General features: G+C 39.5%; 2 protein-coding genes and 2 non-coding genes across 4 annotated transcripts in view; all 4 read left to right on the top strand.

Annotated features, from left to right (window-relative positions):
* The window catches only part of PIK3C2A (phosphatidylinositol-4-phosphate 3-kinase catalytic subunit type 2 alpha), a 92,636-nt gene extending 73,353 nt beyond the window's left edge, over nucleotides 1-19,283 (top strand). The window contains exons 21-33 of the mRNA XM_008150990.3: nucleotides 285-377; nucleotides 1,157-1,286; nucleotides 4,537-4,673; nucleotides 7,025-7,194; nucleotides 7,762-7,918; nucleotides 9,593-9,702; nucleotides 11,366-11,573; nucleotides 13,031-13,155; nucleotides 14,543-14,660; nucleotides 14,746-14,818; nucleotides 15,160-15,269; nucleotides 15,357-15,482; nucleotides 17,253-19,283. Of these exons, the coding sequence (XP_008149212.2) occupies nucleotides 285-377; nucleotides 1,157-1,286; nucleotides 4,537-4,673; nucleotides 7,025-7,194; nucleotides 7,762-7,918; nucleotides 9,593-9,702; nucleotides 11,366-11,573; nucleotides 13,031-13,155; nucleotides 14,543-14,660; nucleotides 14,746-14,818; nucleotides 15,160-15,269; nucleotides 15,357-15,482; nucleotides 17,253-17,435 (1,740 nt within the window). The 3' untranslated portion in view covers nucleotides 17,436-19,283. The remainder of the gene's footprint in view (nucleotides 1-284; nucleotides 378-1,156; nucleotides 1,287-4,536; nucleotides 4,674-7,024; nucleotides 7,195-7,761; nucleotides 7,919-9,592; nucleotides 9,703-11,365; nucleotides 11,574-13,030; nucleotides 13,156-14,542; nucleotides 14,661-14,745; nucleotides 14,819-15,159; nucleotides 15,270-15,356; nucleotides 15,483-17,252) is intronic.
* Nucleotides 19,284-24,432: 5,149 nt separating this feature from the next.
* Nucleotides 24,433-27,693, top strand: RPS13 (ribosomal protein S13). The gene is made up of 6 exons (XM_008150992.3): nucleotides 24,433-24,530; nucleotides 24,678-24,726; nucleotides 24,909-24,987; nucleotides 26,226-26,395; nucleotides 26,697-26,797; nucleotides 27,617-27,693. Exons 1-6 carry the CDS (start codon nucleotides 24,508-24,510, stop codon nucleotides 27,648-27,650), a joined length of 456 nt encoding a protein of 151 aa, XP_008149214.1. The 5' UTR covers nucleotides 24,433-24,507; the 3' UTR covers nucleotides 27,651-27,693.
* On the top strand, nucleotides 25,794-25,883 carry LOC114234972 (small nucleolar RNA SNORD14). The gene has a single exon (XR_003621151.1). It is a non-coding gene; the product is annotated as a small nucleolar RNA SNORD14 (small nucleolar RNA).
* Nucleotides 27,338-27,428, top strand: LOC114234971 (small nucleolar RNA SNORD14). The gene has a single exon (XR_003621150.1). It is a non-coding gene; the product is annotated as a small nucleolar RNA SNORD14 (small nucleolar RNA).
* Nucleotides 27,694-27,695: the final 2 nt, after the last annotated feature.

Raw genomic sequence — 27,695 nt, 5'->3', positions numbered from 1 at the left:
ACCTAGCCCATGCCAAGGGCTGTCTCAAGTTTTTAAGATTTTGCTTTTCTGCTCAAAAAGTAGTAGATGATCTTTTACTCATATATGCTATGTTTAAGTTTCAGAAAGTATTTTTATATGTCTCTTATCTGCCAGATTATCTAAAAAGCAAGTCTCCTGTGTTACTTCATTTGCCATAATTCAGAGAAACAAGTGAAAGGAGAAATGCCTAGGGCAAAAATAAATCTTACACCCATTTTTATTCCATTGTTATATTTCTAATACTTAATGTGTTGTATTTGTAGTCGTGTTCCTTCTTCAGTTCTAATGCTGTGCCCTTAAAGGTCACAATGGTGAATTCTGATCCAGTGGGAGAAGAAATTAATGTCATGTTTAAGGTGAGCAAAATAAGGTTACTTTATTTTTATCAAATTCCTTTTCCATAATTATAAAAGTAATTTTGTTTATTTAATATTTAATTAACTTGAATAAGTATGTGTAAGGTTGTCACTGACATAAACTGTTCCCAAACAGATTTGAGAATAAATGCATCTGTGGGTTAGAGCTGCTGCCATGCTGGTTGAGCACATCATAATTCCAGGCAATGCCTTTCACACAGACTATGTGAATGGTACCCCTAAAGTTGTGTAGTGCGAAACTGCAACAGCATGAGCAGCCAGGCATGTGCCCCTCACCAGAATTGAACCTGGGACCCTTCAGTCCACAGGCCGACACTATCCACCTAGTCAAACTGGCTAGGGCCATATTACTCTTTTTAAAAATTGAATATAATTCACAAACCATAAAACCCAACCTTTGAAGTGTACAGTTAGGAAACTTAGACATGAAGAAGTTAAGTAACTGTCTCTAGAATGCTGCAGAGAAATTAAAAGGCGGTTATGTTAATCTCATTCTTAAAAAAAAATAATTCTTTATTGTTGAAAGTATTACATATGTCCCCCTCTCCTCCCCCCCATTAATGCCCTCCAGCCCCGCCCTGGAATCTTCCCCCCACCTCAGGCCTTCACCACCCTATCATCTGTGCCCATATATGCATACAGATCTTTGGTTGATGTTAATCTCATTCTTCACTCTTTTCACTATTCTCCTCTCCTCCTTTATAGTATGTGAGTCTTTCGGAAAGGTACAAGTTTCATTTTGTTTTCTTGATTTTAAGGTTGGTGAAGATCTTCGGCAGGATATGTTAGCTTTACAGATGATAAAAATTATGGACAAAATCTGGCTTAAAGAAGGACTAGATCTGAGGATGGTGATTTTCAAATGTCTCTCAACAGGCAGAGATCGAGGTAAACTTGTTAGCTGTGTCCTGGTGTTGTGTTTCTTTCTTTTTTTTTTTCTTCATGAACTTAGCTCAGTGTCCCTGCCCTAAGGATTCTGATGCTGGTGCATTATGATCTCAGCCATTTCTTAAGTTAATTTAGTGTTGTTTTATTGATTCATTTGCTCATGATTAAATAATTCAGTGAGTAGTCCTAATAAATGCTTTGCAGTAACCAAAGGTGTTTATTCATTGACCCAACAAGAACTTTGTGGTCTTTAGCTTTTGACCTATAATGAAGGCCATGTCTAAGAGAAGCCAACTCTGATTTCATTACTGCAAAAGGAAATCATGGTTACAAAGTATTTTTCTACTAAGAACAAACTTCATCTTATTATTTATTGAATACGTTTTTCCTTTCCACATATGTTAAGTGTGAATAATAATGGTACTACACTCCTAGAAACATTGTGATAATTAAATGAGATAATGAATGTAAAATACCCTAGTAACTGATGTATTATTAGATCAATAAATCACAGCCATTATCACTATTCTTATTCAACAAATGTTTGTTGTGGATCTACCATCTGCAGAATGCTATTTGCAGGTAGTGCTTATATTTTAGAGGGAAGCAATTGAAGACATATGCAAGTAATTAGAAAATGCTTTAGTAAACTAAAAGCTCTAAGAATAATTACAGAGGCAATGCTGTGGGTTTTAAAGGAGAGAAAGATCACCTATGGTTAGTGGAAATGAGAAATGCTTTACAGCTTCTAATCATAGCCACTAGGAAGACACTTGAAAGATTATCTTATTTAATCATCTTTCTAATATTGGCCATTTAATTTATGCTTAAATGTCTTTAGTGAAGGGAATTCACTGTATTTTAAGATAGTCCATTATGTCCTGGATAGCTCTCATAGCTGTAAAATTCTTTCTTGTATTCAGATGAATGGGAACCGAGTCCTGGTTTCCTCTAACCCAGTTCCAGTTCTATTCATAGGCTATCATGTAATGTCAAATCCTTCTTGGTGATGACCTGTTGTGATCCCAAGTTTCGAGTTCTTCAGCGATTTGTTATATGTGACTTTAAAGTACTTTATCACCTTGTTTTCTTTGTAAAGGGCTCAAGTGATTGACTTATAGACTCTAAGAATGACACCTGGATTTTGTAGAATGTTGAATGGGGGGCAAATTGTCACATAAATGGAGCTTATCCTATATAATAAAAGGCCAGAGGCGTCATGACCGAAACGATCAGAGACCAGACCACCAAGGCCCCTCACGGCCTGGGCCCACCCCCCTCAAGCAAGCAGTTAGGGGCAATTAGGCAGGCAGGCAAGTGGTTAGGGGCGATCAGGTAGGCAGGCCAGTGGTTAAGGGAGATCAGGTAGGCAGATGGCCCCTCGCTGGGCTGGCCTCAACCCCAAGAAAGCAGTTAGGGGCAATCAGGCAGGCAGGCAGAGTGGTTAGGGGAGATCAGGTAGGCAGACAAGTGGTTAGGGGCGATCAGGTAGGCAGGCTAGTGGTTAGGGGCAATCAGGTAGGCAGATAGCCCTTTGCAGGGCTGGCCCTGCTCCCCCCACCCCCAGCAAAGAAAGAGGGAGGCCCAGGCCAGCCAAGCCATCATACCCCAGCCTGTCCCCTGCAGAGGGAGGCCACCAATGGCAGCGGCAGGTGTGGGGCCAGCTGCTTGCAGCTGGGGGAAGGAAAGCCCCAATAGGCCCTGATCTCAGGCTAGGCCTAGGGACCCTACCCAAAGGGTCCCGGATTGTGAGAGGGTGCAGGCTGGGCTGAGGGTCCCTCCCCCCCAGTGCACGAATTTTCGTGCACCAGGCCTCTAGTTAACTAATAAAACCATTGTGCCATCTTCTGATAAACCATGTCTTAGCTATTCTGTACTTGTACATTTTGATTCTTAGACCCAAGTATAGGACATTCACTATTAACTTTCTTACTATATTTGATCTATTACTTTTCAGCCTGTTGGTTCTTTTTAAAATCTGAGTTTTGTTATGTCATTGAACCTCTTAGCTTGTGTTATGAATGGATTTGAAGAACGGATATTTTGTTGCTAAGTCATTTGAAAACATGTTTACTAAGAAAGGGCCAAGCACCAACCCTTGTGGCAGAGTCACTAGAGATCTCCCTTCAAGTGATTGCTCAATCTGTGGGTATTATATTTTATTTGGTTACTCATTGATTTCATTGTGGTATCAACCACTCCACATTTCGCTATTTTATCCATGAGAGCCACATGAGAGCCTGGTAACTTTCCCCCTTCAGGTTAGATAAAATTTGACAAATTTTATCTTGTCAAAAAGGAAATCCAGTCAATTTAAGAATTCTTGCTGTTTGTTTTTCATATGTCTTGTAAGACGGAAATTTTATCAAGTAAGATTCTTCAATAATTGCCTACCATCTTAGTAGATTAGTTTTTCTGTCACACACTTATTGCAAATACTTGAATCTCTTTCTTTTTATGGAATTCCATGTAACTTTGGAGACAATCACATTGTTCTTATTTTTTACTAGAGGCCCGGTGCACAAAATTCCTGCACTGGTGGGGGGGGTTGTCCCTCAGCCCAGCCTATGCCCTCTCGCAGTCTGGGACCCTTCGCTCCTTACCGCCCGCCTGCTCACTGCTACTTACCACTCGGCTCGCTGCTCCTTAGCGCTGCCGCGGAGGCAGGAGAGGCTCCTGCCACTGCCACTGCACTCGCCAGCCGTGAGTTCAGCTTCTGACTGAGCGGCGCTCTCCTGTGGGAGCACACTGACCACCAGAGGGCAGCTCCTGCGTTGAGCGTCAACCCCCTGGTGGTCAGTGCGCATTATAGCAACCGGCTGTTCTGGTCGTTGCACCATAATGTTCACTTAGGCTTTTATTATATAGATATTGTTTCTAACTAATGATTGAGTGCTTACTTTATGTTCTTCTCTGTACTAAGCTTTTTAAATATATGTGTGATGCGTGGGGTGTGTGTGTGTATGTACATGTGTTCATTTTAAACAGAGGGAGGGAGGGAAGAGGGGAGGGGGAGAGAGAAAAGCATCGGCGTGAAAGAGGATCACCAATCAGCTGTCTCCTGCATGCCCAGGGATTGAGCCTGCAACCTGGGCATGTGCCCTCACTGGGAATCAAACTGGCAACCTTTCACTGCATGGGACGATGCCCACCCAACTGAGCCACACTAGCCAGAGCTGAAAGCTATAAATATTTTAAAGGTTTACTTTTGGAAGATATTTTCACATAGCTTAATGTTTTGTTGTTTAAGGCATGGTGGAGCTGGTTCCTGCTTCAGATACCCTCAGGAAAATCCAAGTGGAATATGGTGTGACTGGATCCTTTAAAGATAAACCGCTTGCCGAGTGGCTGAGGAAATACAATCCCTCTGAAGAGGAATATGAAAAGGTGATTAGCTTATCTCCTTATTCTAAATAGCTTTGTTAAAAATGTATTACATGGGTCTTCAGTGCTTTTCTTTTTCAGCTCTGGTGTCAGCCATTGAGCCCAAGTTATGAAAACAGTATATTTCTCCAAGTAAAGAGAAGAATATAAAAACAGAATGCATTTAATGGCAGGAATCTGAGTGAAACCAATGCTAAATTACCCAAAACACTTTCCAAACATGTATTTAGAGGACAGTAAAACAGCTATTTTTATAATCCAAAATGTTATATTTCACAGAGGTCTTGGGAAAAGTTATGGAAATGAGTAGAGTGGCTGCATCATGTGGTCATTAAGAACAAGTTTATGGGTCAGACTTTCTGGCTTGAATTCAGGTCCCAAGTCACTCACCAGCTATGTAGCCTCGGGCAAATTATTTAACCTGTTTGTGCCTCAGTGATATCTGCTATACAGTGTTACAGTATTATATTTTCGTGGTATTATAGTATATATTGTGGCTGTAATAAAATACCATAGGTTATTATGATAACTAAATGAATTGAGATATATAAAGTGTTTATAGACCACATTCTATAACTATAGCTATTATTGGAGGCATGAATTTTTTGTTTTAGTATGCATTTGTTTTACATAAGAGGAAAGGAAAATCTCTTAGGACATAAGGCCTGTAATGATCCTAAATTGGCTGAAAGAAGACTCAAGAATACTTTCAATGGTGGTGATGTCATTTGCCTGCCTAGTTTATGTCAAATAATGGCTATATCACATTTGCAGATAGATATGTACAAATGTTATCTGTTGACTAAGAAAATAAAGTAGAGGAATTTGGTTGATCTTTTAAAATGTCTAAAAACACTTCCTTTTCTTTATGGGTTGGGGAAAGCAGTGCAGCAGATGCCAATACTTGTTTATAGTAATGCTGGTTTTTTGTGTGATTCTGGGTAAGTTGTTTGACACAAAATAATGGTCACGTAACATACAGTGAGTGCCTTTTATGCATTTGGCTCTTTTATTTGGGGAATATAATATAGTGGAGTCACATTGCCTGGGTTTGAATCTTGGCTGTGCCACTTAACAATTATATGATCTTGGGTAAATAACTTCTCTGTGTTTCTGTTTCATATGTAAAATGGTAATAGTAGTCCCTACATCATTGGTTTGTTATGAGGTTTTAAATGAGTTAATGTATACATCCATCCATACATACATACACATATGCACACATATACTGTGAGTGTGGCAGGGGAGGAGAAAGAGAGAGTAGTGCAGTGCCTGGTTTGTGATAAGTGCTATGTAAACATTTGCTATTATCATCTCCATCAGTAATGATTTCTGGGGGGTTATGGAATAAAATTAACCACATGGCCCTGGCCTATATTGCTCACTGGTTAGAGTTCCGGCCTGTGCACTGGAGGGTCTCCGGTTCGATTCCTGGTCAAGGGCATGTACCTGGGTTGCAGGTTTGATCCCTAGCCCTGGTCGGGGCATGTGCGAGAGCCAACCAATCAGTGTCTCTCTCCCCTCCTCCCTCCTTCTGTCCCTCTGTCCCTCTCTCCCTCCCTCCCTTCCCCCCTTCCACTCTCTAAAAATCAATGGAAAAAATATCCTCAGGTGAGGATTACCAACAACAAAAAATTAGCCACATGACATGTAGAACCAAATGACTGCCAGAAATGTTGTGTCTTGAGAATAAACTAAATGCACATGCTTTAGATTAAAATATTTGTTGTATGCATCTTGCTGTATCCTATATGATATTATGTTAGTAATTTAATCCCAGAACAGGCAGGACTAGTGTCCAGCTTTGAGAAATATAACAGATGACACATAAAGAGTCACCAACTGAGCAACCAAATACATTGATTATATTATTGGATGTTTAAAGATATAAGTTGACTCTCTTTACACATGCTCTCCCTGCAACCCCCCCCCCCCCCCCAAAAAAAACAACAAAAAAAACCAGAAAAATATTCTTTTGTTCAGATTAATCTTTGTCTCAATGTTACCACCTGTGGTAAGCAGCAGAGCCTGTGAGGAGCAGGGTTCCACAAACACGGTGCTTAAAAGATGTTCAAAGGCAGTGCATATCCTACATAGGTCCTGGTGACATCGCTGCTTGTGACAGGGCAAAGCTTGAGAGAAGGGGCAATAACCACCTTTAGAAGGGTGTTTCTGTTTTTGAATTTTTAAAAAACTGGCCTTTTTTTTTTTTTTTACCATAATTCAACTTATCGGCTGTTTAGAATGTGGATTACAACAGTAATTTCAGAGAGGGATGAATTACATTAATCTTTGTAACCTTGCCTCCTTTAAAATAATTTTTTTCCTAAAATAATTTTATATCTTTATTATAGGCTTCTGAGAATTTTATCTATTCTTGTGCTGGATGCTGTGTAGCCACCTATGTTTTAGGCATCTGTGATCGACACAATGACAATATAATGCTTCGAAGCACAGGACACATGTTTCACATTGACTTTGGGAAGTTTTTGGGCCATGCACAGATGTTTGGTAGCTTCAAAAGGTACTACTACTGTTACTGTTATTGCTGAGGAAAAGAGAGGCACTTTCAATTTCACAAATTAATGTCCCAAGCCTTGCTTTTTTTTTTTTTTTTTTTTTTTTTTGCTGTTCTTTGTCTTGTAGCTCTTTTTGAACAAAACGGGGGATGAAAAAATCCTAGGAGATGACACAAGAATGAGTGTGTATAACCTTTGCTGAAATGAATTAGGTCTATTTTACTTTGTCTAGCTACTGGTACCGAATTGGAAATGTTCCCATTTGTATCATGTCAATGAGTACCAAGTTTTTCTCTCTGTATGTTTGTAACTATAACTATGTTTGATTTCTGAGTGTGTGGATTTATAAATATCACCTTGGGAAAGATTTCATATATAATTTCTATCTAAGTGATGAGATTAGATTATTACTTCCTGAAAATGTGAATTTTTAAGAATTAAGGAAATTCAAAACTGTCTTATACCAAGTTTGGAAATTGGTATGGCTCAGATAGCTTAGTTCAATAACCATGTAATAGCAATAACACTATCTTCTGTAAATAACACTTTGTATGTACTTTCCTTTTAAATAGGGATCGGGCTCCTTTTGTGCTGACCTCTGATATGGCATATGTCATTAATGGGGGTGAAAAGCCCACCATTCGTTTCCAGTTATTTGTGGACCTCTGCTGTCAAGCCTATAATTTGATAAGAAAGCAGACAAACCTCTTTCTTAACCTCCTGTCACTGGTAATTGTTCTTTACAAGCATTTAATTACTTTTATTAGTATATTAATGTTTCTGTATTTTAGTAACTACAAAAAGGATATAGTGATTTTGGAGTAAAATTTACTATAGTCTCACATGTCAGATATATTATTACCAGCGTATTAAAAAATTGCTACAGTGTGAAATATGTCAGACACCATTTTTAGAAAATATGTTTTAAAAAGTGGCAGGTTACCCTGCAAGTGAGGAGTAATAGTAACGGAAAGGGATGCCAGTAGATGTATTGTATCTTATCTGGGGGTGTTCAGATTGTGAATATTCATTAAACTGTACATTTAAGTTTTCTGTACTTTTCTGGATATACACTGAGTGGCCAGGTTATTATGATCTCTGAATGCAAAATAATCTGGCCACTCAGTGTATATCCTATATAATAAAAGGCTAATATGCAAATTGTCCCCTTGACCAGGAGTTCGACCAGCAGGCAGGCTGGCCAACTGCCCATGTCCCCTCCCCCAGGCCAGGCTGGCCAGGCTGGTACATACATACACACACACTAGAGGCCCGGTGCATGAATTCGTGTAGGGGTGTGTGTCCCTCAGCCCAGCCTACACCCTCTCCAATCTGGGACCCCTCTCACAATCCAGGACTGCTGGCTCTCAACTGCTCACCTGCCTGCCTTCCTGATTGCCCCTAACTGCTTCTACCTGCCAGTGGGATCAACCACTAACCACTCCCCTGCCAGCCTGATCAACACCTAACTGCTCCCCTGCCAGCCCAGTTGCCCTAACTGCCCTCCCCTGCCGGCCTGGTCACCCCTAACTGCCCTCTCTTGCAGGCCTGGTCGCCCCCAACTGCCCTCCCCTGCTGGCCCAGTCACCCCTAACTTCCCCCCCTTGCCAGCCTGGTCGCCCCTAATTGTCCTCCCCTGCAGGCCTGGGTCCCCTCCAGCTGTCCTCCACTGCAGGCGTGGTCACCCCTAACTGCCCTCCCCTGCAGGCCTGATTGCCCCCAACTGCCCTCCCCTGCAGGCCTAATTGCCCCCAACTGCCCTCCCCTGCAGGCCTGGTCCCTCCTAACTTCCCTACCCTGCAAGCTTTGACCCTCCCAACTGTCCTCCCCTGCTGGTCCGGTCACCCCTAACTGCCCTCCCCTGCTGGCCATCTTGTGGCGGCCATCTTGTGTCCACATGGGGGCGGCCATCTTGTGTGTTGGAGTGATGATCAATTTGCATTTTACTCTTTTATTTTATACACACACACACACACACACACATGTACATGTATATGTATATGTATATGTATATATGTATATATACACTGAGTGACCAGATTATTATGCGTTCAGAGATCATAATAATCTGGCCACTCAGTGTATGTTAAGTAAAAACAAACCAAAAACACCACTATGATCATTGTGACTGAAATTAATATAAAAAGAGTTCCACACAAAATTGTCTGGATTTTACAATTTATATTCCATAAACTGACTTTGTGAATTCCAACAATTAACTTCATTTCCTCAATTTTTTTCATTAATAAGAGACTCGCTTAAATTTTAAAACATAAACTCCCCAAAACTGTGATCGTTTCTGTTCACTTTAGTTCTGATTACCTGGATAGCTTTTAGGGAAGAATGGGGAACAGACTTTAAAAAAAATTAACTCACAGACTTTTTTTTTTCCCCTTCCTATAGATGATTCCCTCAGGGTTACCAGAACTTACAAGTATTCAAGATTTGAAATATGTTAGAGATGCACTTCAGCCCCAAACTACAGATGCAGAAGCAACAATTTTCTTTACTAGGTAATTCATGCTTAAGTATATTAGAGAAGGCACACAGTTTAGCTTTGTTTTCCTTAGTATAAACAAATGCTATACATCAAAATTCTGATTTACAGGAGAAAAATTGATTCACAGTATTAGCAAATAGTAGGTTGTCAAGTTTATTTACTAAATAAGTATAAAGGATTTGCAACATTAAAAATAAACTTATTTCTCTCAAGGCATGGTCTCAAGTTTTATTTAGTATATGATTTCAATTATAAAAATCCTATTTATGAACTATTTCTGTGAAGCACATTTTCTACAATGCCAAATACAATTTTTATGGATATCATAAGTGCTTAAAACAGCATCCTCTGCAACACTGCTGTAGTAAATTGTTTGATTGCATTTGAACTTGTCATTATTGCTCTAAAGACAAATATGTTCTAAATGTCTGGTGACCAATTTGGTCAGTTCTCTCCTTGTTCTCTTGCCTTCTTCCTCTCATTGGAGAAGAGGTAGAAAACACTGTACTAGACTTCCTTAGTCTCAAGAGTCTGGGCTGAATTGAATTGAAGGAAGCTGACTTTTGTATAGCCTTCCAAACTAATCCTGATAATTTAGGTATTGATGAGTTTTGTTTTTTAAAGAGTTTCGTAGGCTCCTCTGGGTAAGGCTATAAAGCAGGCATATATTAGTCTGCTTGATCTGCTTTGGCAAAATACCATAGGTGAGGTAGCTTAAAAAGCAGAAATTTAATTTCTCATAGTTCTGGAGGCTGGGAAGTCCAAGATTCATGTGTCAGCCGATTTGCTTCATGGTGAGGACTCTAGCTTGCAGACTACTATCTCATCACTGTTTTTTCCTGAAAGAGGGAGAAAGAGCAAGAGCAAGATAAGATTATGAGAAGAATAGTCCTATTGGTTCAGGGCTCTACCTTTAACCTTAATTTCTAACTCCATAAAGGCCATACCCATTGGGGCTTGAACACATGAATTTTGGGAGACACAATGTTTATTCCATAGCAAGGCAAACATAAAGATGTATGAGGTTTTCTCACTTCCCTATTGAATCCTTTTTCTCTTTCTGGATCCTTTATCCTGGTTCTGAAACTTCTTTTTCCTTTGCTTGCCTACAGTGTTTTATCCAGGTCTGCCTTCCTAATTGAGTCTCACCAAACTCCCCATCCTGTCGAAACTTCTTTTCCCACCCAATTGAGGGAAGTCGTGATTATCTGAAGGACTCTGATAGTAGATTCTACTATTTGATAAAAGAGATTTGTTTTTTTAATTGGAATTACTCTGGATTCTTCCTCCTAAACCTGTTTAGCTCTCACTATCCCGATTTATTACAAGGGACTAAAATAATAAAACCATCTTTTGGCATTATAACAGTCATCTTTTATTGCTAAAAGCTTTTAATTAGTATTGGACCCCAGTGGGCTCAAGAAATAAAAGCATAATTTCTTGGAGACAATGGGATTGAATGGAGTAGAGACTCTTGTGCTAACATTTTTGTTGGGGTGAGATGTATTTTAATGGATTTTTGGCTTATAGAACAAAGGGGATCTTTGACAGAGTGAGAGTCTGCTTAATATTTTAAAAGGAATGAAAATATTTTTCATCTTTTATTATGTTAAAAGAATTGAGCATGTGTTCTCATGAACATTTACTGTTAACACATTTTCTGGGTTTTTTTGTAGGCTGATTGAATCCAGCTTGGGAAGCATTGCCACCAAGTTTAACTTCTTCATTCACAACCTTGCTCAGCTGCGTTTTTCTGGTCTTCCTTCTAATGATGAACCCATCCTTTCATTTTCACCCAAAACATACTCCTTTAGACAAGATGGTCGAATCAAGGAAGTCTCTGTTTTCACTTATCATAAGAAATACAACCCAGATAAACATTACGTAAGTTTGGTTTGATTTGTAGAGACTGGTGCCTGCATTATTTTTGTCCTTTTCCACTTCTTTCATTGACTCTACTGAAGTTTCAAGCATTTGTTCTTTTCATACTTCTTTCTTCCATGGATGGTCCAAAAATAAATAAATGTACTTGGGGCTTCCCTAATTGTTTTTTGGTATTTATTTCTTGGTAGATTTGCTCCAAAACCATGAGGGACAAATGATATTCTTCTTTTCAGAGACAAGACTAAAAGGGTAGTGCTTTTTCTCCTTCCTTATCTTCAGTTCGTTCTTAATTTCAAAGGTAAAGCTTGCTCATTGTAACAAATTCAACCAATATAGAAGCATGTAAAGTTAAAATCATTTCTAAGTTCTTATCCTACTCTTCAGGGATGATGAAATGTTATCACACACACAGTTTGTTTTTTAAAGACAGGATCTTCATTGTGCTTCCTCCCTAATAGTATAGCATTATCATCATTTTTACTGTTTTATTCACCCTTGTGGTAATATTTTTGTGGATAAAACTTTGTGGCACTGTCGGTCTTTAAATTTTTGACAGATTGATAAATTTTAGAAAGCAACTTTGCTATTTAAATTTTCACCTATTTTATTAATAAATTTTTGTATGTTTACTGGTCATTTACCCTAACACCATTTATTGAGCAGTCCTCCCCCAACCCCAATGATTTATTATGCCACCTTTAAATACACTAAGTTTATACATATTTCTGAATTTCTTCTGTAGCTGTAGCTGGCTCTACACCAATATTTTGCTCTCTAAAGTACTCTGATATTGTAATAGTTTAAATATCCAGTAAGATAAGTTTTCCCTCATACCCCAGCTGTCATAAATTTTGCTTTTTTTTCTTATTTACTCTCTTAAATGAACTTATTAATATTTTCATTGAAAATGTACTATATTTATAAATTTGGCAAATAAATTTATTTTATTTAATCCTGGAAATAAAATGACTTCACTTTCCAGTTCACGTTTCTGTAAGATCACTTTTTAGAATGTTGTTAGATGTGCTATAAATGAGTTTTATATTTGCTGTTTTCTATTGGGGACATATATTAACAAGCTAAAAGCACTTGGATTATACACTGAGTGGCCAGATTATTATTATCTCTGAACGCATAATAATCTGGCCACTCAGTGCGTGTGTGTATATATATTTTAGAGGCCCGGTGCATGAATTCGTGCATGGGTGGGGTCCAGCCAGCCTGGCCAGGGGGAGGGGACATGGGCAGTTGACCGGCCTGCCTGCTGGTCAAACTCCTGGTCGAGGGGACAATTGCATATTAGCCTTTTATTATGTAGGATATACACTAAGTGGCCAGATTATTGTGTTCAGAGACCATAATAATCTGGCCATTCAGTGTATATAATGATCAAACTATATTTTCTGTCAGGAAAGGTTTTATTATGAATCTAATGTGTTTGGTTGTGATTTCTTCAGATTTATGTAGTCCGAATTTTGAGGGAAGGACAGCTTGAGCCATCATTTGTGTTCCGGACATTTGATGAATTTCAGGAACTGCACAACAAGCTCAGTATTATTTTTCCACTTTGGAAGTTACCAGGGTATGTTCCCATTCATGTACATTAATCCTTTTTTATAGAAAATAACTTATTTATTATTAAGTGTAGATTAAAAGTTTTGTGTTAATACTTAGTAAGATACTATGAACCATATGTGACTTTTCCTTTATATTACAAGGGCCTAATACAGTACTAGGTTAAAACAAGGAACTATAAGTTTTTGATTAATGAGTTAATAAATGATCAAAATCTGAAATTGCCCTGGCCAGTGTGTCTCATTTTGTTGGGCGTTGTCCTGTGCACCAAAAGGTTGCCAGTTTGATTTCTGGTCAGGGCACATGCTCAGGTTGTGGGATCCCCTGCAGAAGGCAGCCAATTGATGTTTCTCTCTCTCCCTCTTCCTCTTCCTTCCTCTCTAAAAAAAATCAAAAACATATTTCTTAAAAATAAATCTTAAACTTAAATTTTGGGATTTTCCAGCTTTCTAATTATAGTGGAAGCTTTAAATTTGCTGTCTCTACCATAGTAAGCAACACAAGATAATAAAATTTGGAATCTTGGTGTTAAAAAAACAGATTTTAAATAACTGCAGAAATAATCTATTATGATCATACTGAGCTCATCTGGATAAAAAAGAGCTGAGGCATTGAGATTGTTAGTCAGAATCTTAGTGTTTAGTTTTGTATCTGATACCTTTTAGAGACCCTCAGTTTTAATTTTGCTGAGTTTATTTCCATGTGCAATACTAGATTCAGACATTTTTCCACTGCCACCAAAATAAGCACAGTTAAGATTATCTTGATTTGGGGCCTTTGTCATTTGTGAATTTTACCGGTCTCTACAATAGCTATGGCTGGTTAATGATTATTTTGGAGGTTAAGATCTGCATAAAATATCTGTGAATGATTAATCATGAGAAGAAATAAATAGAAAATAAGTTTAAAATACAGCAAATTAGAAAAACAACACACCTTTTGTGCCAGGGTTCATAAAAGGATAATGGATAGTTGAACTATTTCATCTCCAGTACTTTGAAGAGAAATCGCAAAATTTACTTTATAGTGGATTAAGAATCCATTGTGCCGAAACCGGTTTGGCTCAGTGGATAGAGCGTCGGTCTGCGGACTGAGGGGTCCCAGGTTCGATTCCGGTTGGGGGCATGTACATTGGTTGCGGGCACATCCCCGGTGGGGGGTGTGCAGGAGGCAGCTGGTCGATGTTTCTCTCTCATCGATGTTTCTGGCTCTCTATCCCTCTCCCTGCCTCTCTGTGGAAAATCAATGAAATATATTTAAAAAAAAAAAAAAGAATCCAGTTTGTATTTAAGTATATAAAAAAGTGTATTTCTAAGTAAATATTGAACTTGATTCTATAAATACTTCCAGATGAAATAATTTAAATCCCACTTGTTACTGTTTTTCTTTTGTAGCTTTCCTAACAGAATGGTTCTAGGAAGAACGCACATAAAAGATGTAGCAGCCAAAAGAAAAATTGAGTTAAACAGTTATTTACAGAGTTTGATGAGTGCTTCAACGGATGTAGCAGAGGTGATTGTCCTAATTGAAAAATAACATACTATTTTTGTGCTACATAGTACTTAAGCTAATGGATCTTTTTCCTCTTCTTTCTTAGTGTGATCTTGTTTGTACGTTTTTTCACCCTCTACTTCGTGATGAGAAAGCTGAAGGAATAGCTAGGTCTGCAGGTGAGAATATTTTTTTCTCTTTATTGATAGATCACGGCTTCCTTATGGCCCTCAAGTCTGTAACTAATCCGTGGATGTGGTGGAATCATGGTGGGGTTGCAAGCTGTGGTCCAGTGTGATGAGAGGAGGTATTCTTTCTAAGCTAGTCTATTTCTAGATAAACATAATTTTCCTAATAGAATGTAATTACTAAAGAAATATATATCCTGTGGCCTACCAGGTTCTTTGCCCTTTGTTACTGCACATTCACATGGTCCTGGAGTTAAAGCAAAAATTTTTTTGTTGTGGCTTGAACCACTGCAAGTAAGATAAAAATAAGATTAACATATTTATATTTTCAGATGCGGGACCCTTCAGTCCTACCCCAGGCCAAATAGGAGGATCAGTGAAATTATCTGTCTCTTACCGAAATAGTACTCTTTTCATCATGGTGATGCACATCAAAGATCTTGTGAGTGATTACAAATACTAGTGGTTGTAGAGGAAACCCATTCCTTGGTAGGAAGCATTACTGTTAAGGGAATGCTTTTCTTTGTAGGTTACTGAAGATGGGGCTGACCCAAATCCATATGTCAAAACATACCTACTTCCAGATCCCCACAAAACATCTAAACGCAAAACCAAAATTTCACGAAAAACTAGGAACCCGACATTCAATGAAATGGTAAGTTAAAATCATTTCTAAAAATTTCCTTGATTTGTTATTTTGAGATTTTAAATTTTTAGGTATTGGTTGTTGTACTAGTAAAGTCAGTCAGTAGCAGTCCACTGGTATTTAACAAAGTGATGCAGCCCTAGCGGTTTGGCTCAGTGGATAGAGCGTCGGCCTGCAGACTGAAGGTTCCCTGTTTTGATTCCAGTCAAGGGCACATGCCTGAGTTGCAACTTAATCCCCAGTAGCGGGTGTGCAGGAGGCAGCCAAAGATTCTCTCTCATCATTGATGTTTCTATCTCTCCCTCCCTCTTCCTCTCTGAAATAAAAAATATATATTTTTTTAAAACACACACAAAATGATGCAGAATTGAACCCTCAATCATAGACCTTAGGTTTTAAGAAGATCTTAGGGGCCATTATTCAACTACCCTTCCAGCTTGAACCCCTTCTACATTTTCAAAAAGGGGGGCTGTTCAGTCTGTGCTGAAGTACTTCCAGGCCATCCAATTTGTTTTGGGCAGCTCCAACTCTCAGATTATTTTTTTTACTGAGCTGAAATCTTCCCTTCCTAGAGTTTGCACCTGTGGGTTTCACCTCTTGGAACCACACAAAACTTTTCTTTTCCTCCTACATGGCAGCCCTTCATATAATTGAAGTTTAAATGTCCTTTGTTTATTCTTTTAAAATATCTTCAGTACCTTTATCTTTGCTTGATAGGATGTGGTTTCAAAATCATCTTCCTTCTAACTAGTTTCAGCAACCCTCTTGAAATAGAGTGCTTTAAACTATAGCAGGCATCAGCTAAACAGAATGGAGCAGAACTGTGACTGCTCGGCTACTCATGGTCAACTTGTAAAATTCCTCATCTGTTAAAACCCACTAACTCTTAGTTAACTGCTTCTTTAGAATAAACACTACTTCATTTGTGCACATTAACATTACATCCACACAAAATGTCTATATAGAGATTTGAAAGCAAATAGTTCTGAATTTTCATCTATTTCATGAATTTATTAAAACCTTAGAATATCCTTTCAGCCCATTAAAAGAATATAAAATGTTTGGTGAAGACCAATTCATATCATTCTCAAAAGGCAGTATTGGCTTTTTTTCTAGTTAGTGTTGTGCTTTAAAGAAAATGAAATGTGGTCCTTTTTTTAGTTTTAAAGTCAGTGAGAACTAGACCAGGGAAATGTTTCTCAGAAGTTATGGTAAGGTTTTCTTGGAAAATAAATTCTAAGTGTTAAATGTAGTATTTGAAAAAGAGTAGCTTTTCAACACGCCAGATTTTCTGTGAATTACATTTGTAGTTGATGAGTTCACACTGGATTATGGATAATTAGAAATTATCATTTCGTGGTATATAAAATCCAACAGAAAAAAGACAACAAAAGAAAATTTTAATCCCTCATTTTTTTGGTAAAATACTTATAATTATGCTGTCTCAACTTGCTTCCTTCTATTCTCATTAGATCATCTTAGTGCATGCTGCCTTTCCCCATAGTCCATCTCAGAAAGACCATGTTTTTAGTTTTAAGCCATAATAATTTTCTACTTTGTGCATTTCTATGTCAGACTCTCAGAGGACTGATAATACAATTCAGGACTCCTGAAATATAAAATGTGTATCTAAAGCATGAGACAAATTCCACCAGATGTGTCATAATCAATGTCATTAATTATAGTCGCTTTGACTAATGACCTCGTTTTTACTTAAAATAATCCAAGAATTCAAAGAAATAATGTGTAACCTTCTGTTTCTTTTTGCCTTTGCTGTAGCTTGTGTACAGTGGATATAGCAAAGAAACCCTAAGACAGAGAGAACTTCAACTAAGTGTACTCAGTGCAGAATCTCTGCGGGAGAATTTTTTCTTGGGTGGAATAACCCTGCCTTTGAAAGATTTCAACTTGAGCAAAGAGACAGTTAAGTGGTATCAGCTGACTGCAGCAACCTATTTCTAAGCTAGTGAATTACTGAGCTTTGGAAGTAGAATAGTTATAAACACACACACACACACACACACACACACACACACACACACAAACTTGAGAACTTTGTATAGTATTTTTATACTTGGATAGAAATTATAAAGTAAATGTACTTGCTGCATTTCAACACACGTGTTGGACCAATAGTCACATAACTAACTTTTATGAGTTTGTTGAAGCCATTGCCATTTTAAAGTTATTATGTAGAATGCTGTAAACCCTAAACTTAATATATAGTAAGTCTGCAAAAGACTTGAACAATTTAATCCTCTCTTAAGTAATTCAGAGTAAAAGCTTTAGTTTGGTCTTTTTTTCATTGTTTCTTTCATAGACACAGCATGTTTGTTTTCCTGTTTTGCACCTTCTATAGCCTTTACCACTGTGCATGTTTGCAAACACCAAAGGAAAGGAAAGGTGCAGATGTTACAGTCAAATGCAGCTGCTATTCACAGGGCCGAAAAGCAAAGCACAAATTATAGATAGTTATGTTACGAACTACTAAGTAGTTTATAAACATAGGGGGAAATAACATTGCTTTCTATTTTTCATGTCTTTAAAGCCTTTTTCAGAATGAAGTGAAGTTACTGAAGTTGTAAATAATGGTGCCTTAACTTCATGTTTGCCTGACACTTCATTCTGACTTTTTCTGACTTGATAACTAGTAAGTAGTTTTCACTCACTTTCAGCTTACTCAAGACAAAAAGTTATTTACACTTACTAGTGTTTTTCCCACAGAAAGATCATTTTCTCTACTTTTGATATGTGACTTAGTTAAAGTCAGCCATTTAATTTATGTTTGTGTTATCCGGTAATTGAATGAGATCCATCAATGTAGCTGTACACTAAATTCCATCATTCCATTATTCTAGTAGTCCTACATTTATTCCCAGGAGTGTGAGTTCGGTAGTTTCACTTCCACGTATCTATACTCCACTCCTTCATTAAACAAGTGAAAATTGTTTACCCATGTCCCCATTCCTGTTCGGTAGAAGAACTCCAATGAGTAGGGCAGACTCTTCACAATGGGCCCAGGACAAGAATCCTAGGGTCCATACTGAATTAAAATGTAGACTTTTATGGCAGAGTTGATTTTGTAAGTGTCTTACTTACATTTGTAAACATTGTACATTAAATTATTTTCCTTAATATAATGTGACTTAGAATCATAAGGGACATGATTGAAATCATTTATAGTAACCATTAAGAATAAGATTCATTTTTATTAATTATTCAACTTCACAAACAGTTTTGTGTTTAGTTTGGGTAAATATGTATATATAATCTCATGGCTAAAACAGAAAGTCACTTTTTAAATGATAATAGATTGTAACAATCTGGGTGCTGTGAGATAACTGACAAAATATGCAATGTAGAATACCAACACAGAAAGGACAGTCTGCAAGTTAGTTGTCCAGAACAGAATTTTTATGAACTGTGCAAATATTTAATGTACATGGTGATACCTGCAGAGCAGAAATAGATGAGTCGAGGATGCATCAGTGGGACAGGCTAAAAAAAAAAAGAAAAACTTGAAATTTTTGGTGCCTAACACTAATGGTCCATTTGTAGGAAACCCCATGAGTATGATATATGAATGTCTTTTTTAAATGTTAAATGTGTTGTCTATTTAATACAATAATTAAATGCACATCAAAGCACCACTGTTTATTTTTTTTCCGGATAGCATGTGTAAGTAGCTTTTCAAATGTAAAGAAGTAGTAGATATTTTCACTTAAGTTTTTGATACCTAATTCCATTCCACAAGCTGTCACTTAGCCACTGTAAAAGTACTGTTTTGGTAAAAGGTCATTGTTAATTGGACTCATTGTATACTGCCTATTTGCAGTCTGTTACTGCAGTGCCTCTTAGCACAAATAATAGAGCTAGAAAATATGGTCACTTTTCAATTATAAGAAATCTGGATTCTTATCTAAAAGTGTATATTATGATTAATATTGTACAGTTAACCAGAGTTAAGAACAAGTGGTGATGTTTTCTCTTAATTTAACTCATTCTGTGCCTTCTTTGTTCATTAAAACACCACACACATACTTTACATATATTCTAATATAAGTTATTTCTTTGTGAAATGCTCATCTTCAGCCCTTACCAAAAAAGGGACTGGGGCACTTCTTTGCACTGCTACTATCAATAGATTTTTAAATCAGTTGTTTTTTAATCATTTTTAAAGCTTACATTCAAGTAAATCAAACAAAAGTTTAAACAAGCTAGCCAAGACACTAATTTGTAAGTATAATCACGTTTTATATCTATCTTTATTGAGTAAAAATAATTACACTATACGTAAGTCCTGCACCAGAAGAATTCTTTCCTCTTGGAGTGTTTTGGGATTTGAAAAATAATGGTTTACTCCCAGAACCTATTGTTTTCTCTACTGAGGAACCCAATGTAGAACTTGCACTGATATTTTTATCACTGCCTTTAAAAGAGTCAATAGGTCTCTAAATGTTAAGGCATGTATGGTCTTTGATAAAGTATTTTATCTTTTCAAATTAATGTTGAATAAAAGTTTCAATATCTTGCCTTAAATTGGTTAATGAGTCTTTTCTAGGACTCTAGTACTATGGCATATAAAAAAGAAAACATTCAATTTTGATACTTAGACTGCAGATCAAAAAGGACTGAAGCCACACTACTATAATTTATAGATTAACTTACATGCTGTTTGACTAGAGGTGCAAATATGAATGAATATGGCAGTTAGTTTGATCTATAAGAACCAAATACTTTAATTATGTTAAGGTAGTGAATAAAGATGTATAATTTTTTTTATTAATACCTTGAATATATTCAGTGGATTGGACGTGACTTCATAACTGTACTATAATTTTATTAAAATATTTCTGGAATAAAGGAACTCTGCTATCAATTCTTTCCTCGTCACCATATTACTGTTTTTGGTTCCAAACTTTGAGCTCACTGTTGCTGTTCTTTGCATTTTACCCAGGAGTTTATTAGGTTCATATAATCCTGAATTTCAGAACTGACCTGTCAGTTGCCCCTAAAGATGTTCAAATACAGTGTGTCTAATTTCTAAGTGTGGTTCTTTGAAGATCTGGATTGCCACTTGCCCAGAGTCCCATCACCATTTCACAGAATTGAAATGCTTCTGTGAGTATGGTCCCTGGCCTTTGGTAGTTTATTTAAATACTAGAGGCCTGTTGCACGAAGATTCCTTCCCCTGGCTGCCAGCACCGGTTTTCCTCCGGCACCTGGGACCCGGGTCGCAGCGGAGCCAAGCCTTCAGGCTTCAGGCTTCAGTCTTCGCTCTGTGCCTGTGTATGCAAATTAACCCGTCATCTTCATTGGGTTAATTTGCATACACTCCTGATTGGCTGGTGGGCGTCGCGGAGGTACAGTCAATTTGCATCTTCCTCTTTTATTAGTGTGGATTAAATCGTGTAGTAACAACCATGTTATAGACATACCTACACAACAGGAAAATGTAGATTCTTTAATACGCAGAAACCAGGAAAAGCAATAACTTAAACAATCAGAGCCAGTTTTGAGGGGGTGATAAATTCAGTTTCTGTCAGAAAACCTACTTTATTTCACCTCTACTCTTTCAAAACACTTTATCATACAAATTTTAGACATACAAAATTAGGCAACAGTAGAATGAATTCCATGTATGATTCCATCATATACCTACAACAGTTAATATCTTAGGTCTAATCTTATTTGATATGTATTAACTAGGATGTGCCTTAGATGCATATAACTTTTTTTTCCATTTTATAATTCTTAAATCTATGGATCAGTAACTTCAGTTCTGAATAATTTAGTATGACTTCTTCAATTATTACTCTCTTTAACTGTTTAACCCATTCATTGACTTTTAAATATTTGTGGTTGTATTTTTCATTTCTAGAATAACTATTTGGTTATTTTTTTTTTTTTTATTTGAATCATGACCCAGGAAAGACTGACAAGATCAATGGGGAAAGAATTGTTTTTTCAACAAAGGACAATTAGATAATCACATGCAAAAAAACTCTTACAACATATACAAAAATTAGTTCAAAATGGATCAAAGACCTAAACATAACTAAAATTATAAAACTTAGGAGAAAACAAGTGTGCATATTTGTAACATTGGACTAGACAAGGGTTTCTTAAGCATGACACAAAAAGCACAAGTGCCTTGGCCAGTGTGGCTTGGTTGGAGTGTTATCTACACACCAAGGGGTGGTGGGTTCAATTCCTGGTTGGGGCACATGCCCAGGTTGCCAGTTCAATCATTCGTCAGAGCACAGCTGATCAATATTTCTCTTCTCTTCTCTCTCCCGCTCTCTCAAATTAAAAAAAACACAAAACAGAATCAACAAAAGAAAAATAATAAACTGGGCTGTATAAAAATTTAAATATTTTATGTATCAAAGGACACTATTAATAAAGTAAAAAGACAACTCACAGAATGGGAGAGAATAGTCACAAATCATATATCTGATATGACACAAATGGGCAAATGAGTGAATACACATTCCTCCAAAATGATCAATCACATGAAAAGATACTCAACACATCCTAGCCGGTTTGGCTCAGTGGATAGAGCATCGGCCTGTGGACTGAAGGGTCCCAGGTTCGATTCCGGTCAAAGGCACATGCCTGGGTTGTGAGCTCAATCCCCAGTAGGGGGTGTGCAGGAGGCAGCCGATCAGTGATTCTCTCTCATCATTGATGTTTCTATCTTTCTCTGCCTCTCCCTACTCTCTGAAATCAATAATATATATATATATATATATATACTAGTAGCCCGTTTGCACGAAGATTCGTGCAATAGACCTTCATTCACCTGGCTGCCTGCACCAGTTTTCTGCCGGCACCGGGGACCCAGGCCTTGGCTGTGGCCACTGCCCTCTACCTTCTTTCAGGGTCCGGGCTTGGCCCTGGGCGGTGGCCTTGGGCTCAGCTGCACCCAGCGTCCCTGCGACCCGATTGCAGGAGCAGACCCCCAGGTCGGCTCGCTCCTGCCATCGGAGCAGGCACCCGGCTGGGGTGCGGTGCGGCGGAGCCCAAGGCCCGGAAAGCCCCGGGCGGCTTTCCGGTCCATGGGCTCCGCCGCACCGCACCCCAGCCGGGTGCCTGCTCCGATCGGAGCAGGCACCCGGCGGGCGCCCAAGGCCCGGAAAGCCCCGGGCGGCTTTCCGGGCCTTGGGCTCGGCCGCACCGCACCCCAGCCGGGTCCCTGCTCCGATCGGAGCACGCACCCGGCTGGCGCCCAAGGCCCGGAAAGCCCCGGGCGGCTTTCCGGGCCTTGGGCTCGGCCGCACCGCACCCCAGCCGGGTCCCTGCTCCGATCGGAGCACGCACCCGGCTGGCGCCCAAGGCCCGGAAAGCCCCGGCGGCTTTCCGGTCCTTGGGCTCCGCCGCACCGCACCCCAGCCGGGTCCCTGAGATCGGAGCAGGCGCCCGGAAAGCCACAGGCCCCAGCATCCCTGTAACGGTTTCCTGGTGGGCGTGGTTGATGGGCGTGGCTTGGTTGGTGGGCGTGGCTTGGGCGTAGCGAAGGTGCGGTCAATTTGCATATTTGTCTATTATAAGGTAAGATATATATATATATATATTTGAAAAGATGTTCAACTTCATTAGTCATTAGGGAAATACAAACAAAAATTATAGTGAGTTACTAATTCACACCCCCTGGGATAGCTAGAATAAAAAGTTTGAGGGTTTTGGAGGCCTCATTTATTCCTGGTGGGAATGCAAAACAGTGCAGCTGCTGTGGAAAACAGTTTGGCAGTTCTCAAAAAGTTAAACATAGTTACTCTATGACCCAGCAATTTATATACTGTGTGTAGATATATATAAATTCTCAAGGAGAATTGAAAACAGGTACTCAAATACTTGTACACACATGTTCACAGCATTATTCATAATGACCAAAAAGTACAAATAAACCAACTTTCCATTAACCAATGCCCAGATAAAGTGATATATCCATACAATGGAATATTACTCGTGAATGTACTAAAAGACACTGAGTTATAAACTTTAAAGTAGCAAATTTTATAGAATGTGAATTTTAACTCATTTTAAAAGGCTATACGATCAATTTTTAAAAACCATTTGATTATGGTATCTCTAATTGTGCTAACAGTGACAATTTTTTAGAAAGTAATTTTCCCCTTTTGTCTTTAAAAAATCAGGTTCCAATTTATGAAAGTTCTCAAAAAAAGCATGCCACATGTAAAGGCAATAGGGATATGACACCATTTGATTAAAGTTCAACACACATTTAAATACATATTTTACTTTGATGTTATTGATACAGACATTGCCAGATAATGTGAAAAACTAGTGGAGGGCTAAAACATGACTAAAGAAATCTTGAAATAACTGTTATGGTTTCTATTCCATAAATAAATATTTTAGTCAACATTCCTATATCCTTATTAGGAAAGTTGTACTGATTTTTTTTTTTTAACCAGAGTGGAATTCTCAAAACAATCCAGCAGTGGGGTTGGCTACATCATAGATATCCCTCAATATTTCCACTACAAGACATAACTGGGATGTCAGGGGGCTAAAGGCAGGCCCGTCATTCAAAGCAATACTTAAGAAACTCATGTGTAATTAAGTACGTAATTGACCTGACCCAAATTCGCTGGGGGCGGGGCGCGGATAAAGGCCTTTCCTAGTGTAGGGAAAGTCCACCAACCACTGCAGCGGTCTCCAGGCCCCACTCCTAGTCCGGGATTCCAACCTGCACGATCTGGACGCCGGCACCAACTTCAGACGCGCAGTCCCGGCTGCGGGCGGACTTAATTTCCGGCTCTGGCCTCGAGCCGCCTCAAAGACGGATGCATGCCGGGATGTGTAGTCCTGTTGATCAGGAATCCACTACCGCGTTGAAGTGCATTTCGGGATATGTAGTCAGGCGGACGCTGAGGGCTACGCAGTGTGGCTCCGCCTCCCGCGTGCGAGGAAGCGGGGACGTGTGAGGTCACTTCCTGCGTTCTGGGTGGCTTCCTGCGGCGTTTCCACTTCACGTTCTCTTTTCCACTGCCAGTCCGCCGCCATCATGGGTCGCATGCACGCTCCCGGGTGAGCTCGGGTTTCCCAGCGGGGTGCAGGGCTCGGCCGCGGGGATGGGGGGGAAGGACCGAGTGTGGGCAGCGGGTCGAGGGGATGATGGCCTTGGCTGCTGTGGCACAGAGCGCCCCTTCATCCCAAGACTGCTTCTCTCCCCAGGAAGGGCCTGTCCCAGTCGGCTCTGCCCTACCGCCGCAGCGTCCCCACCGTAAGTAGCTTGCAGGGACCCGGGAGGTCGGGGAGAGGCGCACCGTTTGTCGCTCCGGGGAAGTGGCGCGGGGTGGGGGCCATCTGTGCGCGAGGAGCGCGACTTCCAGCGTGGAGGGACCGCCCTGCTCCGGTACCATCCCAGCTTTGTGATCCTAAGGCCGCTTTCTTTTCTGCAAACAGTGGCTGAAATTGACGTCTGACGACGTGAAGGAGCAGATCTACAAACTGGCCAAGAAGGGCCTGACTCCCTCACAAATCGGTGCGTGTTTTTGTCTAATGGGGTCCCTTCCGCCCGCCCTCGTGTAACTTGCCGGAAGGAGTGGCGGTGGTGGTGGTGGTGGTAAATGTGTCCCAAATGTGCTTGAAAACCTTTTATCCTTTTTCCTGCCTTTACTATTGATGACTCAGACCTAATCTTCATTTGTTGAACTCTGAAGTTCTCTTTAGACGGTGAAGTTATCAAGACGTTCTCCAGATTTTAATGAGTATTTACTGTGGGCTACTCCGCCGAGTGCATGGTTCTGAGCACTTTACATATCCTGGCCTGTGATTTCTGACAGCAGTGCTTTGAAGTAAACAAGTAGTTTTCCCCATCTTACAGCAGAGGAAACTGAGGCACAGTGTGGCTGCATAACACCTCAAATCACACAGCTATTGGCTACTCAAGAGTGCTTGTCACACTTCCTCAGTTAGGTGTGGTTCGACCCTCAGCTGTGTGTGACTTTGCAAGTGGCTTTACATTTTTTTAAAAATATATTTTATTGATTTTTTACAGAGAGGAAGGGAGAGGGACAGAGAGCTAGAAACATCGATGAGAGAGCCGCCTCCTGCACACCCCCCACCGGGGACGTGCCCGCAACCAATGCACATGCCCTTGACCGGAATTGAACCTGGGACCCCTCAGTCCGCAGACCGACGCTCTATCCACTGAGCCAAACCGGTTTCGGCGGCTTTACATTTTTGGAAGAATATCTGATGTTCTTAATAAACATTAGCTGGTTTTAATTGAGCAAATGTATAGTTGGAATCTTATTAATAGCTTTGATGTCCTTTAAACTAGCAAGCTCACTATGATGATGGTCTTCCAACATTCGCAGTTTCCACCAGAAGGGTTTTCCTTAGTGTTGGGTAAACCTTCCTTGGATGTCTGAGTGAGCTTTGCGTGAATTCTCACATTGGTTTCTGTGATGCATAAATATAAAAGTAAGTCCCATTTTACAGTCGGGAAGCTTGAAAAGCTACTTGATCTCAGAACCCGGATGTCACATGCTCCAGGATGTGTGTTTGGTGTGGGAATTTATGATATACTAGAGGCCTGATGCACGAAAATCATGCAAGAGTAGGCCTTCCTACCCCTGGCTGCTGGCACCGGCTTCCCTCTGGCGCCCCGGGACCTGGGCTTCACTCGCAGCCCTGGCTTAGTGGGGAAGGTCCAGAAGGACTTCTGGTCTAATTAGCATATTACACTTTTATTATATAGGATTGCTCCCTTTACAGGTGTGATCCTGAGAGACTCGCATGGCGTTGCACAAGTACGTTTTGTGACAGGCAATAAGATCTTGAGAATTCTTAAGTCTAAAGGACTTGCTCCTGATCTTCCTGAGGATCTCTACCATTTAATTAAGAAAGCTGTTGCAGTTCGAAAACATCTTGAGAGGAACAGAAAGGTAAGAGAATAGAACTGCTTGTGCTAACTTATTTCAATAAAATGTAATTTGAATTAGATAAGGTGGTTTAGAATTAATATTCTACCAGGAGAGACTGGAGGAGGTTTGGCTCTCCTAGTTACAGTATATTCAGATGGTTGAAAATGTTGAGCTGTTGGTTGAGTTTTACAAATCATTCTTGTGGAAGGAAGCCTTAAATTCCCTTAAGGACTTAATGTACCACATGAACATGAGCTTGTTCTCTATTAATGTTAAAATGTTTTGAGTGGTTTTCCTGAATTCTATCAATTTTTATTTTTAGGATAAGGATGCTAAATTCCGTCTGATTCTGATCGAGAGCCGTATTCACCGGTTGGCTCGATATTATAAGACCAAACGAGTCCTGCCCCCCAATTGGAAATAGTAAGTATCAATCTTATTTGTTACAAGAACCAGAGTTAGCCAGATTGTAAATATAGTAAAAGGACTGATAGTAGTAATGTTTTAGCTCATGGCTCTATGTTCAACTGCTTTTTCAACTCTGCCATTGTAACAGGAATACAGCCATAGGTGATACATAAAGAAATGGATGTTGCCATTTTCCATTGAAACTATTTGCAAAGACAAGCAAAGGGCCATAGTTTGAACCCCTGGTTTAGAACATGAACAAGCCCTGTTAATCTCGTTTATTTATTTTACTTTTTAAAATAAGTTTTTGTTGATATTTTTTAGAGAGAGAGAAAGGGAAAGGGGATAGTCATCACATCGATGGGCTGCCTCCCTGTAGGGGTCCCCATCTGGGATCGAGCCCGCATGTGCCCTGCCTGACCAGGGATTGAACTGCAACCTTTTGGTTTCTGAGCCACACCAGCTGGGCTGAATCACTTCCAGGTGGTTGATCAAGTTCCAGTTCGTGCCACTGATCTGAGGTGTTTATGTTGTCTTTATTTTTGCATCAGTTGCTCACTATGATGATTGATTTCCAAACATTCGCAGTTTCCACCAGAAAGGTTTTACCTTATGTTGGCCAGTTCTTCCTTGGATGTCTGAGTGAGCATCTTTAATTCATTATGCTTGAGCCACAGTAAACTGACTCAAGAACTCAGCAGTTTGATGCACTTTATACATTGGGATTATTTTAGCTGTTTGGAAATAACTCCATTAGCTGGGAGATTGTATGAATGAATGTGGAGGACCTGTATTAACCCAGTCTTTTCCCTTCCCCCTTTTTTTCCTTTTCAGCGAGTCGTCCACAGCCTCTGCACTGGTTGCATAAAATACCTATGTACTCGAGCAATAAAATCATTGTTTAACTAGAAGT

This window comes from Eptesicus fuscus, chromosome 13 (assembly GCF_027574615.1).
Source record: "Eptesicus fuscus isolate TK198812 chromosome 13, DD_ASM_mEF_20220401, whole genome shotgun sequence".
Classification (NCBI taxonomy): Eukaryota; Metazoa; Chordata; class Mammalia; order Chiroptera; family Vespertilionidae; genus Eptesicus; species Eptesicus fuscus.
The sequence above is the reverse complement of the archived record's forward strand: the minus strand, read 5'-3'. Positions and strand labels throughout refer to the sequence as shown.

Excerpts from the sequence above, each read along its gene's own strand:
- RPS13 (XM_008150992.3), top strand. The coding sequence starts at position 24,508 with ATGGGTCGCATGCACGCTCCCGG. Across the intron at positions 24,531-24,677 it reads GGTCGCATGCACGCTCCCGG|GAAGGGCCTGTCCCAGTCGG; the intron begins GTGAGCTCGGGT and ends TTCTCTCCCCAG. Across the intron at positions 26,798-27,616 it reads CTGCCCCCCAATTGGAAATA|CGAGTCGTCCACAGCCTCTG; the intron begins GTAAGTATCAAT and ends TTTCCTTTTCAG.